The sequence below is a fragment of the Sinocyclocheilus rhinocerous genome, unplaced genomic scaffold (assembly GCF_001515625.1).
Source record: "Sinocyclocheilus rhinocerous isolate Xijiao unplaced genomic scaffold, SAMN03320098_v1.1 scaffold1157, whole genome shotgun sequence".
NCBI lineage: Eukaryota > Metazoa > Chordata > Actinopteri > Cypriniformes > Cyprinidae > Sinocyclocheilus > Sinocyclocheilus rhinocerous.
The window spans coordinates 772,055-786,533 of NW_015631716.1; the positions used below are offsets into that span (position 1 = coordinate 772,055).

Sequence of the window (14,479 nt, forward strand, 5' to 3'; positions counted from 1 at the left end):
TGTTTCGGGTTAAAGGGTTACAATGGATAATGGATAATGGATTACGGATAATGTCCTGGAAAATTACTAGAAGCATGTTTTATTACAGCAGTCGCATTCAGCTGGACTTAAGTAAAAAAAAAAATAAATCCAAGACCAGGGAAAGGCTTTACGTAAACTTTAATATGGGATTATACATACAAAAGCAGCAGGACTGGATGTACAGACTGCAAAAGAAAGTTCTCAAAATAACAAAGGCCTGATACAGCAAAAACAAAAAATTATATATAATAATTACAGTCAGAGTACAAATGCACATTCAAAAAGAATGTAGACACATTTACAACAAACTAATGCGAAACATAATACTTCAGTTTCAACACTTTGAGAAACTGGGGTTTGTTTAAAATATTCATATCACAAAAGCTTATTCATATCTTTTCCTTAATCCGTTTCCATGCATTATGTAACTATACTAGATTGGCATCAGAAATATTAGCTGCAGCTACTTGGTCACCAAGCACCAATCACATACACCCCTGTTCCCATCTGTCCCTGTGGACTTCAACTAGCTATCCCATTAATAAAGGGGTATCCAGACCTGCTCTGGCCTGCAGATTTTAGCTCCATCCTGTCCCAACACACCAGCCTGGGAGTTTCTAGTAATCTGGAAGACCTTGATTAGCTGGTTCAGGTGTACCTAATTAGAGCTGGAGCTAAACTCTGCAGGACAGTGGCCTTCTGGGAGCAGGATCTGTCCTCCCCTTAAAAATAAGTGCTTGGCCATTTTACTTTACTGTCTGCATACATCCTGCAGACCTTCTCTTAAAATGTTGAAACATAGGAATGTTACCATATGGCCAAAAAGTAAATCTGGGTTTGGGAATATTTTTCAGATTTATGATGATGTGCTCCCGAACGCACCTGCATGGAGCCTCTAAGGCGCGATTCATCTCTCTGTCAGCAGGCATTTCAAACAGCCCGGCTCCTCGTCATAAAACAAAGCTCCCTCAGTGAACTTCTGTTGTTTTATCTGCTACAAGAATACACATTACACAAACATCCTACTGTACATGCAGTACTGTGGAAGTAGGGATCTTGGTTTTTTCCTTTTTAGGAGCCACAATACAGCGTTTTAATGATTATACAAACAAAGACACTGTATACAATTAAATAAATTACCTTTAATTTAATCATAGGGCAAATCAGAAATTATTATATTAACCAGTTCAAATTTTCCTGTTGGAGACAGGGTTAGAGGACCATCAAGTGGACCAATAAGAAGAGCCCAAGGGACTGTCAGTGGTGCAGTTGGAGCTCAAGGCATGGTTGTAGTATGTGCCGTCACTTTCTGCAGAAAGATCCAAGCTGGCACAGGTTATCCGTGATAAGGCAAAGAGTGGGGCATATGTGAAAGTGTGTGAGGTACTGGTAGTGGCTGTTATTATAGTGAAGTTATGCTTCCCAAGGACTGAAAAATCAAGGCTGAGCCTCCGTGTTGGGCTCCTTGTCATAGATGTAGCTGCCAACACCGCCAGTGTTTACACCTAGAAATCCAAGAGAGACTGGGTTAATAACTAATTAAAAAATTATTTAACTTGGACATATCAGGTTTTCAGCATTCATTATTATAATTATGTTATAAAGAAAGCAGAAGAATATATAAAAGATGTATAATTGCTTGAAAAGTTCTTTATCTTCACTGCAAATAAAGAACTACTAGTTTGAAACAATGTCAGACTATTTTCAGAAAATTAAGCAATGGCTCCCCCTTGAGATGGAAACTCTCACAGTACCTTTTGGGCCAAAGAGGACAGCATAACATGGTTTATGGCAGTAGGGCTGACCATTGTGCTACAACACATAAAAACACATTTTAGGGCAAATTCATGCATTCAACTGATATAAATGTTATCAGCACTTCCAACTATATATTCCTACAATATTTTTGTCAATAGCTTTTCTTTTCTTTTTTTAAGACCTGCACATCAACTAAAAATGTTATTTTTTGGCTTCTACAGTGGTAATATTCTTTTTGTGCAATTTAATTATCACAAGTCATATTGAGGTTTCAATTTATTTTGATTAATTGTACAGCCATATTCCCAAAGGAAATGTAAAAAAAAACTGTGAATTGTAATTTAAGACTTAATTTAAGACTTAATTTCCAGCAAATTGATTTGTTACCTATTAATACTTTTCAATGACCCACAGATGCCCTGCAGGATTTCAAGATTTCTAATGTAAAAATGATTCTTGATTAAATTCTTTTACATGGACAGAATTAATGAAAATTGCACTTCTACTATTAGCAACTTCATCTTCCTCTCACCTCTGCGTGGCTGCCTGCTGCCAGGATCTTACTACATCTCTCACAACGCAGGCATGGACGATGCCAGTCCTTCCCCAGTGACGTCACCTTCTCAGCTGCCATAAGTAAGCAACAGGACATGTCATTATGCTAGCACTATAACATTTCCTGTTATGGATTTCCAATCATTAAAATCCAAGCCACGGTATGAAATGTTAGGATGGAGAGAAGCATACCAAAATAGACCTTCTTGTTGCATCTGGGACACAAGTTGGCTTCCCCAGAGAAGGTCGTGATGCTTCCAGCTGAAGTGAAAGATGTATACGTTTCGATGTCATACGTCTTATTGCAAAACATTTAGAACACAATGATTTGTAGCTAAATGAAGATGCACACAAACTACAACCTTTATGTTGTGGCCTTAGGCTGACAAACAACGATTCAGTGATAGCTGTTGTTGACAGTAATACACATTCAGCCTGTTCAGATCAGAGTAAGTCAGTTGCTGTTGATTTCTGCTGCTGTTTGTACCTTTGGATGGCGGCCTTGAAAATGCTGGGACCTGTTTCTCCTGAGGTTTTGGTGCAGAGTCCACGTTGGATGCAGGTGGGGAGGAGTTGGCAGGAGCCTCATACACATATGAGCCTGCACCCCCAATGTTCACACCTACAAATGAAACAAGGTTTCATGAAAATATCCCACTATCATACAACATTCACAATAAGAAATGTTTGATATGACTAATTACATTTGCTCATTCATTAAAATTAGTTCGGTATCATAAACTAGCAACACTTTTAACACATTTATTAATCTAATTTAATGTTAATCTCTGCCGATACTAATATATTTTAACATGTTAAGCTGTAGCATTAATGTACAATGTACATTTAAAAATTAACAATAGTATATAAATGAACAACACCTTATTGTGAAGTGTTGCCATTGATTTCTTTCTCAAAACAAGAATGTCCTAATGCCCAGCAGAGGGCACTCTTTAATTGTATGACAACAATGGCTTATATATAACAATTTACTCTTGCGATGCACTATATGTACAAAAGTGCAAAATCTCTAAGTCAAATCAATCATTTCATAACCCAATATATTGTATATACAGTAAATGGACAGAGATTACAACAGTTCCATGTCACTGTTGTTATCACATGATTTCAACTAGAAATGCTAAGTGTTTTATCTCATCTCACCTTTTGGCCCAAAGAGGGCAGCGTAGCATGGCTTGTGGCAATATGGTTTCCCATCATGCTGTGAGGATGTAAAACAGAAAACATGGTCATTCCAGGCTTATATTCCATTATTTATTCCACCACAAGTGAATGAGTGTGCATTTGCTGGTCTTAGTTTGCAATTTAATCTTCTGCTTGTAGACCATCCTAAATGTCTAAATGCCACAGATGGTGCTTATCTTGGCATCCCTTCCCTGATAACACTCACAGCAAGTTACAAGGGCACAGTATATGTTGATGGAAAAGGACGTGGAAGACGGAACATCTTTCAATGGCAGTTGCTCCCAGAGCCCTTTGGTCAGGGCCATGGCGGGAAAAGGTTGCCATGGGAACCGTCAGACGGCAGCTGTGTGACTGTTACAGCTGCGCAGGACAGGATAAAGGAACGGAAGGGGCTGAGAACTGTGGCCTCATGCCAGTACAAAAGTATGCAAGGGTAAAAAAAAATTGTAATGAGCCCCACATTCCAACCAAAGACTAGCAGATACCTTCCCGCCTCAATTCCAATGACCGGAAAACTTGATGATATTGTAAGATGTCAGTACTTCTAAAAAAGGCAGAAAAGCTACAGTAGTCGACTTACAGAGGTTTAGTTGTTCTGGTGTAATTTAATCAGGATCCTAAAGTGTTAGCCCAACTAGACCACTAGGGAGGACATTTTAGGGAGGGAAGCTTTCCTGTTGCTCAAACAGTGGAGCATGGTGATAGCAACATCAAAGTCATGGGTTCGATTCTTAGGGAAAGCAAGAGCTGATAAAATGTAAATGTGTACCTTGAGTGTAATGTAAGTTGCTTTGTATAAAAGCATCTGCCAAATGCATACATGTAAATGTAGTCTCATATATCAAGACGTTGTCAAAGTCTGGTCAACTTTACAGTTTTTTATAGTCAAGATCATACGGGGGAATCTGAAATGTGTGGTCAAGGAAATCTACTTGCTTTGCTATGAAGTTTCTCAAAGATTAAATGCCATGAACCTCACAAACGTACCAAATCCAATGACTAGTTCTTCTGTGGAACTGCTAACTAAAGCAAGTATTGACAGTACAGTTACCCAATAGAAATAGAAACCTTTAGTCCCTGAAGGTGCCATTACTCTGACAGCGTTTTAATCACTGGAGGTCGTCAGATCACTATATTGTTAATTAGTTTGCTGGCAAGCATTCTTACTTGACTGCAGTATCCAACTGTATTAGGCAGCAGATCACACAAGCTTTACTATCTGCACTCTCATTGGTAATGACCACATAGAGTCACTCTGGATTGGCAAGTGGTGGTCAATGGTCTCGGGATTCATGTCACTTCAGCACACTCACTTCTGCATACTTTTTTGTGGGAAATCGCTGTCAGTTGCACACCCATTGACTTTGGGAAATTGCCAATCAAAATCAGATCTTGTTTTTTTTTTTTAGAAATCTCTTGGCATATTGTGTGCAATATGCATCAGACAGACAGTGAAAAGTCTGTGGGTGTGATGTCTATGCCAGATACAAAGCTTAGTCCATCAGCTCCCATTACAGTTCTCACTGGTCATCTCTTACCGGTCATATAGAGCAGCACACAAGCCCACACTTTTCCCAGAGCCTCTCACGTTCTGGTAACTGAATCCAAACTCTCTCCATTCTGCCTCTATTTAACATGGCTATTCCCGTAAACCCTCTCGCTTTACCCTGCCAGAATCCAAGGAGCACACTAAGGGATTATCATCTTATCCACAGGGTGAGTTCTTGTTCGATCAATGGTCTTGAAGTAATTCTTTTACATGGACAGAATTAATGAAAGAATCATGGTAGCCATCTTTGGATGTGCTCCTACTATTAGCAACTTCATTTTCCTCTCACCTCTGCGTGGCTGCCAGCTGCCAGGGTCTTACTACATCTCTCACAACGCAGGCATGGACGATGCCAGTCCTTCCCCAGTGACGTCACCTTCTCAGCTGCCATAAGTAAGCAACAGGACATGTCATTATGCTAGCACTATAACATTTCCTGTTATGGATTTCCAATCATTAAAATCCAAGCCACGGTATGAAATGTTAGGACAGAGAGAAGCATACCAAAATAGACCTTCTTGTTGCATCTGGGACACAAGTTGGCTTCCCCAGAGAAGGTCGTGATGCTTCCAGCTGATGTGAAAGATGTATACGTTTCGATGTCATACGTCTTATTGCAAAACATTTAGAACACAATGATTTGTAGCTAAAGGAAGATGCACACAAACTACAACCTTTATGTTGTGGCCTTAGGCTGACAAACAACGATTCAGTGATAGCTGTTGTTGACAGTAATACACATTCAGCCTGTTCAGATCAGAGTAAGTCAGTTGCTGTTGATTTCTGCTGCTGTTTGTACCTTTGGATGGCGGCCTTGAAAATGCTGGGACCTGTTTCTCCTGAGGTTTTGGTGCAGAGTCCACGTTGGATGCAGGTGGGGAGGAGTTGGCAGGAGCCTCATACACATATGAGCCTGCACCCCCAATGTTCACACCTACAAATGAAACAAGGTTTCATGAAAATATCCCACTATCATACAACATTCACAATAAGAAATGTTTGATATGACCAATTACATTTGTTCATTCATTAAAATTAGTTCGGTATCATAAACTAGCAACACTTTTAACACATTTATTAATCTAATTTAATGTTAATCTCTGCCGATACTAATATATTTTAACATGTTAAGCTGTAGCATTAATGTACAATGTACATTTAAAAATTAACAATAGTATATAAATGAACAACACCTTATTGTGAAGTGTTGCCATTGATTTCTTTCTCAAAACAAGAATGTCCTAATGCCCAGCAGAGGGCACTCTTTAATTGTTTGACAACAATGGCTTATATATAACAATTTACTCTTGCGATGCACTATATGTACAAAAGTGCAAAATCTCTAAGTCAAATCAATCATTTCATAACCCAATATATTGTATATACAGTAAATGGACAGAGATTACAACAGTTCCATGTCACTGTTGTTATCACATGATTTCAACTAGAAATGCTAAGTGTTTTATCTCATCTCACCTTTTGGCCCAAAGAGGGCAGCGTAGCATGGCTTGTGGCAATATGGTTTCCCATCATGCTGTGAGGATGTAAAACAGAAAACATGGTCATTCCAGGCTTATATTCCATTATTTATTCCACCACAAGTGAATGAGTGTGCATTTGCTGGTCTTAGTTTGCAATTTAATCTTCTGCTTGTAGACCATCCTAAATGTCTAAATGCCACAGACGGTGCTTATCTTGGCATCCCTTCCCTGATAACACTCACAGCAAGTTACAAGGGCACAGTATATGTTGATGGAAAAGGACGTGGAAGACGGAACATCTTTCAATGGCAGTTGCTCCCAGAGCCCTTTGGTCAGGGCCATGGCGGGAAAAGGTTGCCATGGGAACCGTCAGACGGCAGCTGTGTGACTGTTACAGCTGCGCAGGACAGGATAAAGGAACGGAAGGGGCTGAGAACTGTGGCCTCATGCCAGTACAAAAGTTTCCAGCTGATGTGAAAGATGTATACGTTTCGATGTCATACGTCTTATTGCAAAACATTTAGAACACAATGATTTGTAGCTAAAGGAAGATGCACACAAACTACAACCTTTATGTTGTGGCCTTAGGCTGACAAACAACGATTCAGTGATAGTTGTTGTTGACAGTAATACACATTCAGCCTGTTCAGATCAGAATAAGTCAGTTGCTGTTGATTTCTGCTGCTGTTTGTACCTTTGGATGGCGGCCTTGAAAATGCTGGGACCTGTTTCTCCTGAGGTTTTGGTGCAGAGTCCACGTTGGATGCAGGTGGGGAGGAGTTGGCAGGAGCCTCATACACATATGAGCCTGCACCCCCAATGTTCACACCTACATAATAAACAAGGTTTCATGAAAATATCTCTCCATCATACAACATTCGTATTAAGAAATGTTTGATATGACTAATTACATTTGTTCCTTCAATAAAATTAGTTAATGCATTCGGTATCATGAACTAGCAATACTTTTACCACATTTATCTATCAAATTTCATGTTAATCTCTGCAGATACCAATACATTTTAACCATGTACATACAGCGATTTCTTCCTCAAAACAAGAATGTTCCTAATGTCCAGCAGAGGGCACTATTTAATTTCATGACAACAATGACTTAACTATTCACTCTTGCTATATGTACAAGAGTGCAAAATCTCTTAAGTCATATCAATCATTCCATAACCCAGTATGTTGTATATATGGTAAATGGGCAGAGATTAGAAGAGTTCCATGTCACATGACTTCAATCTGAAATGCTGAAATGCTCAATCTGAAAAGTGTTTCATCTCATCTCACCTTTTGGCCCAAAGAGGGCAGCGTAGCATGGCTTGTGGCAATATGGTTTCCCATCATGCTGTGAGGATGTAAAACAGAAAACATGGTCATTCCAGGCTTATATTCCATTATTTATTCCACCACAAGTGAATGAGTGTGCATTTGCTGGTCTTAGTTTGCAATTTAATCTTCTGCTTGTAGACCATCCTAAATGTCTAAATGCCACAGACGGTGCTTATCTTGGCATCCCTTCCCTGATAACACTCACAGCAAGTTACAAGGGCACAGTATATGTTGATGGAAAAGGACGTGGAAGACGGAACATCTTTCAATGGCAGTTGCTCCCAGAGCCCTTTGGTCAGGGCCATGGCGGGAAAAGGTTGCCATGGGAACCGTCAGACGGCAGCTGTGTGACTGTTACAGCTGCGCAGGACAGGATAAAGGAACGGAAGGGGCTGAGAACTGTGGCCTCATGCCAGTACAAAAGTATGCAAGGGTAAAAAAAAATTGTAATGAGCCCCACATTCCAACCAAAGACTAGCAGATACCTTCCCGCCTCAATTCCAATGACCGGAAAACTTGATGATATTGTAAGATGTCAGTACTTCTAAAAAAGGCAGAAAAGCTACAGTAGTCGACTTACAGAGGTTTAGTTGTTCTGGTGTAATTTAATCAGGATCCTAAAGTGTTAGCCCAACTAGACCACTAGGGAGGACATTTTAGGGAGGGAAGCTTTCCTGTTGCTCAAACAGTGGAGCATGGTGATAGCAACATCAAAGTCATGGGTTCGATTCTTAGGGAAAGCAAGAGCTGATAAAATGTAAATGTGTACCTTGAGTGTAATGTAAGTTGCTTTGTATAAAAGCATCTGCCAAATGCATACATGTAAATGTAGTCTCATATATCAAGACGTTGTCAAAGTCTGGTCAACTTTACAGTTTTTTATAGTCAAGATCATACGGGGGAATCTGAAATGTGTGGTCAAGGAAATCTACTTGCTTTGCTATGAAGTTTCTCAAAGATTAAATGCCATGAACCTCACAAACGTACCAAATCCAATGACTAGTTCTTCTGTGGAACTGCTAACTAAAGCAAGTATTGACAGTACAGTTACCCAATAGAAATAGAAACCTTTAGTCCCTGAAGGTGCCATTACTCTGACAGCGTTTTAATCACTGGAGGTCGTCAGATCACTATATTGTTAATTAGTTTGCTGGCAAGCATTCTTACTTGACTGCAGTATCCAACTGTATTAGGCAGCAGATCACACAAGCTTTACTATCTGCACTCTCATTGGTAATGACCACATAGAGTCACTCTGGATTGGCAAGTGGTGGTCAATGGTCTCGGGATTCATGTCACTTCAGCACACTCACTTCTGCATACTTTTTTGTGGGAAATCGCTGTCAGTTGCACACCCATTGACTTTGGGAAATTGCCAATCAAAATCAGATCTTGTTTTTTTTTTTTAGAAATCTCTTGGCATATTGTGTGCAATATGCATCAGACAGACAGTGAAAAGTCTGTGGGTGTGATGTCTATGCCAGATACAAAGCTTAGTCCATCAGCTCCCATTACAGTTCTCACTGGTCATCTCTTACCGGTCATATAGAGCAGCACACAAGCCCACACTTTTCCCAGAGCCTCTCACGTTCTGGTAACTGAATCCAAACTCTCTCCATTCTGCCTCTATTTAACATGGCTATTCCCGTAAACCCTCTCGCTTTACCCTGCCAGAATCCACGGAGGACACGAAGGGATTATCATCTTATCCACAGGGCGAGTTCTTGTTCAGTCAATGGTCTTGAAGAAAAACTTGCTTCACCCGTCTTCACTTTACCCCATCCTCGCTCCTGTACTGCGTAACACCCAACAGAAATCTCCCCATAGCAACCTGACCTACATCCAGATTTAGGCTGATGTGAGCAGTGAAGATGTTAATATACTTACGCACAGATTACAGAGAGAACTCCTTCTATTTGTGACTCTCTTCCTGGAGTAAATGCAACACTCAGGTGTTTCCTATTCTTACCCATGTGGAATACGGACTCAAGATAATGATAATGATAATGACAGTGATAATGATTCCCCTGGCTCTAAAACATCACTGCCCTTTGTCCTTTGCCCTCTACTGCCATTCTGATCTAGACACAGTCGTCACTGTGTGATGTAATAGGATGCTGGAAAGGTCATAGAGAATTTCATTTGGCTTGCCTTGCAGTCAGGAACACTCGGAATACGGACTCAAGATAATGATAATGACAGTGATAATGATTCCCCTGGCTCTAAAACATCACTGCCCTTTGTCCTTTGCCCTCTACTGCCATTCTGATCTAGACACAGTCGTCACTGTGTGATGTAATAGGATGCTGGAAAGGTCATAGAGAATTTCATTTGGCTTGCCTTGCAGTCAGGAACACTCGGGATGTACAAAGCTGGCCAGCAAGCGTTCAACAAATCACTGAAGACGAGCATCATGAGACACGATTACACACAGCTTTCCAAAAGAGATATGGATGGGAAATACTTGTTGTAACATGCTGTAGGCTTTGATATGTTCAGTTGGCGTTTGTATTTTCAAGATTGTATCATATTTACCACTTAAATTGTGTTTATGTCATGCTAGCTCCCAACACTGCCCTCCAACACACATAATGCCACATGACAGGCTTCAGTCCTGGTTCTGGACTCTTCAAATAGACCACTGATCCTCTGATGGAAATGCACAGTGTCAAAGTCAATACTCAGCAGTCGGAGTTTGAGTTTCCCCAGCTAGACTGCAGAGAGGTAAGTAGTGTGTGATCTCTGACCTACTCACCTCAGCATGGCCACCCGCTGTGAGGGTCTTACTGCAGCGCTCACACTTCAGACAGAACTTGTGCCAGTCCTTCCCCAGTGATGACACTTTCTCAGCTGGGAGATGAAAGAGAGAGAGAGAGAATTTTTCATAAAAAAACTATGTACGTCTGCACATGAAAAACTTGCTGCGCCGTTACTAAGGTATTGTCAGTGGTTGCCAAGTCGATATGACTAGTAGGGCATTGATGGGTGGTCACTAGGATATTAAGGCATTGCTATTGGATATTTCACCTCACAATTTGAGGTTTAATAATTAGGTGCTTGTTGAAATCTCTAACTCTGAGTAACAATAACAACGATACTTGCATTAGCAAAAAAATTTTTTTAAATATAAATGAAATTCATATGTGATGTCATAATTTGTGTGCAACCTCATATAGGTTTTATATTCAAATGGGATACAGTATTTAGCATGATTTGCTTTGGTCTTTATGATAGACTATGGCTGCATCTGAACATGCATACTACTGTATAATAGGCAAAATCAGTATGTGAAAAGAGTATATTTCCTAATTCACAGTATTCATAAAACAGCAGGCAGAAAAGTATGACCTTCTGTTCTACTTCCAATGAGATTCTGGAGTTGGCATCCAATGGTCAATTTACTACCTCATGAGGGCACAGGAGAGTATTTGTGAATGGCAATGAAGCAAGGAAACTGTTGCTGATAGGTCACAACAATGACAACATATGACAGATGTCTGGATTACGTTCATACTATATACATTCATACTATACACAGTAGAACTTACTTTTTTTTTTTTTTTTTGAGTATGCAGTTTTAGACACAGTCAATGTCATATTGTGATAATAATGTGTTGCTGCCCAGTGGACCTGCCCATAACCACACCCCAGAATATTTTATCCACAAAATGTGGGTAGGAGCTTTTTTTAACTATAGTGTATACGAATTTAGATGTTACTTTTATGCTGTGATTTTCCCTTCCACTCATATCTTGATGGCTGCAGCCCCTGATAAGTTACGAATGTGCCATAGAAACTTTCTGTCTGAGAATCCAAGATCCTAAAAGAACTGAAGTATGTAGTGCATTTCCTCAGGAGGTTAAAGCAAAGAGCTGCTCATTGTTGTGAAGGCAACAGTAAGTGAGAGTCTCCACACAGCATTATTAATGGTGGATTTGCATAATTTTCAGATCTAGGCTAGCTTCATGTTTTGAGGATGTGTGCTGGTCTAGGCATTTTCGTTTTGATAATCAATGTGCAATCATATTGCATAAAAACAATGAAAAGCACTGGTCTCGTTGTGAGTGGTCACAGCGGTTCATTCCATAGCTGAGATGTGTTGACATGAAACACAAGGAAATGCAGTGGCGGGGGCTAATTAGAACCGGACAGCTAAGTGACGACATATAGTACGGAGACCCATTTCTCCATTTCCCCTCCAGTCCCGTTTCTTCAGGAGGGTCCTGGGAGACTTCCCCAGACCTAATATTACTCTTTCCATTTATATACCTCGCTCTCAAGACAATGCATAAGGCAGGGCTGCTGGGACAGCTCTCTCACTATGGAGGAAACACCTTCGCTTATCAAAACAGGGCACAATCAGCTAAAGAGAACAATCCGTTTCCTCCTGGTCTCCCCTACTTCCTAGCTTTCCCGCCTGGAGAAGTATTGTTTTTGTTCTGTCAGTTTTGCAGCCCTCTTAGTCCGTCTCTCGGGGGGTCTAGGTCAGTACAAGAGAGATCAGTTTCACCATCAGAGAAGGAGATTTTATACAGCTAAAGTGCAGCAAAAACTCCTATTACACTGAGATACACAAGTATACTCACACACGGAGGTGTAGCAACAATTAAAAATGTGTGGGTACGAATCTTTAAAAAGTATGATAATCTCTGGGACAAATGTTGAAAAAGGTATAACTTAGGCTACGTCCACACGAAGCCAGAGCTTTCCCTATCCGATCTTTTTTTTCTCCTTGTCTCAAGAAATATCTGCGTCCACACGAAACTACGAAACCGACACAAAACGATGTAGTATACATGCCAGACCAGCATGTGGCGCTGTAATTCTGCCACAGAGATACACTAAAAACGGAGAAGAAGACATAAACCTGTATGCGTATACAGCTAAACGCGTCTCCGTGTGGACGGGGCCTTAATCTCTACGTTTTCTGAAGAAAATGAGTGATACTTGCCTGTGCAATACTTGCCACCACACTGCAAGGGTGCTGTTAGTGGTTGCCAGGGAATTGCAGGGTGGTGTAGTTTAACGCATTGCTAAGTGGTTACTATGTTCTAAATGGTTGCTTACTGGCTCAAGTCAAAAGAGTCCACCCTCAGGTTCTGGTCTCTATAAGTTTTAGGTCCCTCCTTGAATCAGAGCTATTTTTTTCCATGCCTTATTTAACATCAGATAAACACCCTTAATTTGATTGCCTAGAAAAGTGGTATCACAACTCTCCTTACCCAGAAACATGATTTGAGGAATCAATAATGTCCGAAGAACACTGATAATACCCAGATAAAGACTTTATACAAAGTACGACTAGGGGTTTCTTTAAAAAAAAAATTGAAGTAGTTACATACTATAAATGTAACCCTATTACTAACACAGGCCTCATATCCAAATGAATTCGAAGCTCACACTGGAGAGACGGAGAGATCCAGACAGTATAAATCACTGGTATTCCAGCAGGAGGCTAATCCAAGATAAGTGAGATTTCAAGGTCAATAGCCCAACTGGGTATAAAGAGAGAGTGTCTCCACAGGGAAGATGGCAATGCCAGTGAGTACTATACAACGGTAAGCGTGTCTACGTGGTGGTTGACGAAGTGCAGATGAACAGAGTTGCCATTTAAAGGGCTTCTGTTGTTGTACAAGTGGTTGCTGGGCAGCTGTTTCAGTTATTGGTGTAGTTTTGCGTGGGCGGAGGGAATCGCTAATCGCTCATCAAGCTGAATAGACCCTTGGACGACCTCCAGTTACGCTCTAACACATTATTTTACTACGGCCAAAGGAAATCGGTGTCTTGGGTGGTATATTTACAAGCAGCTTTGCCCGCAGTCAAAATTACAAGCCTGGGCCCGTATTAACAAAACATTTTATCTTACACCACTAAGAGTTCCCCTAAATAGCAGTAAAAGTTTTTAGCTAAGAGTTTTCTCTTAAAACCTATTCACAAAGCTGCTGAGACAAACTTTTACTAAGGAATAGACAGAAGCCTTAAAGGGGTCATATGATGCGATTTCAAGTTTTCCTTTCTCTTTGGAGTGTTACAAGCTGATTGTGCATAGATAAGATCCCTGAAGTTGCAAACACTAAAGTCTCAAAACCAGAGATATTCTTTATCAAAGTTAAGACTCTGCCACGCCCCCCTAAAACGGCTCGTTCTAACACGCCCCACATATCTACCTCACTATGTGGAAATATTAGCATAATGCCACCCAAATGTGCACGCAAAGAAAGAAGGCGTGGTTTCAGTAACCGCAGTTAGTGTTGAAGCAGCCATGTCAGGGAGACGCTGTGTGTTTCAGTGCGAAAGCAAAAGCACTTTATTTGGATCACTTACAACAGAACAGCAATGCATTTTATGGACGACCGTTTCGTGAACCTAGGAGAGGAGGTAATTCGGACTTTGCTATGACAATCTGGCGCTTCTGAATCAGCTACTGTTTTGTTATTAGTTTAAGTATTTGCTATTGACTGTTCAAATGCGGAGTTTTGCGCAGCGCAGAGTAACGCGTCGTGTGTGTGTGTGTGTGTGTGTGTGAGGGTCACATCACAGGAGAGTGAACTGCCTGTCAGAAATCATAGCA

The 14,479-nt window shown here is 40.6% G+C and overlaps 1 protein-coding gene across 1 annotated transcript in view; it reads right to left on the bottom strand.

Moving 5' to 3' along the window:
* Nucleotides 1-187: 187 nt before the first annotated feature.
* Nucleotides 188-14,479, bottom strand: part of LOC107741856 (cysteine-rich protein 2-like) — a 24,180-nt gene continuing 9,888 nt past the window's right edge. Inside the window, exons 2-8 of the mRNA XM_016554663.1 lie at nt 10,664-10,758; nt 7,867-7,924; nt 7,265-7,399; nt 5,594-5,662; nt 5,379-5,473; nt 1,776-1,833; nt 188-1,526 (exon numbers count right to left, since the gene is read on the bottom strand). Coding sequence (XP_016410149.1) covers nt 1,459-1,526; nt 1,776-1,833; nt 5,379-5,473; nt 5,594-5,662; nt 7,265-7,399; nt 7,867-7,924; nt 10,664-10,758 — 578 coding nt within the window. The 3' untranslated portion in view covers nt 188-1,458. The remainder of the gene's footprint in view (nt 1,527-1,775; nt 1,834-5,378; nt 5,474-5,593; nt 5,663-7,264; nt 7,400-7,866; nt 7,925-10,663; nt 10,759-14,479) is intronic.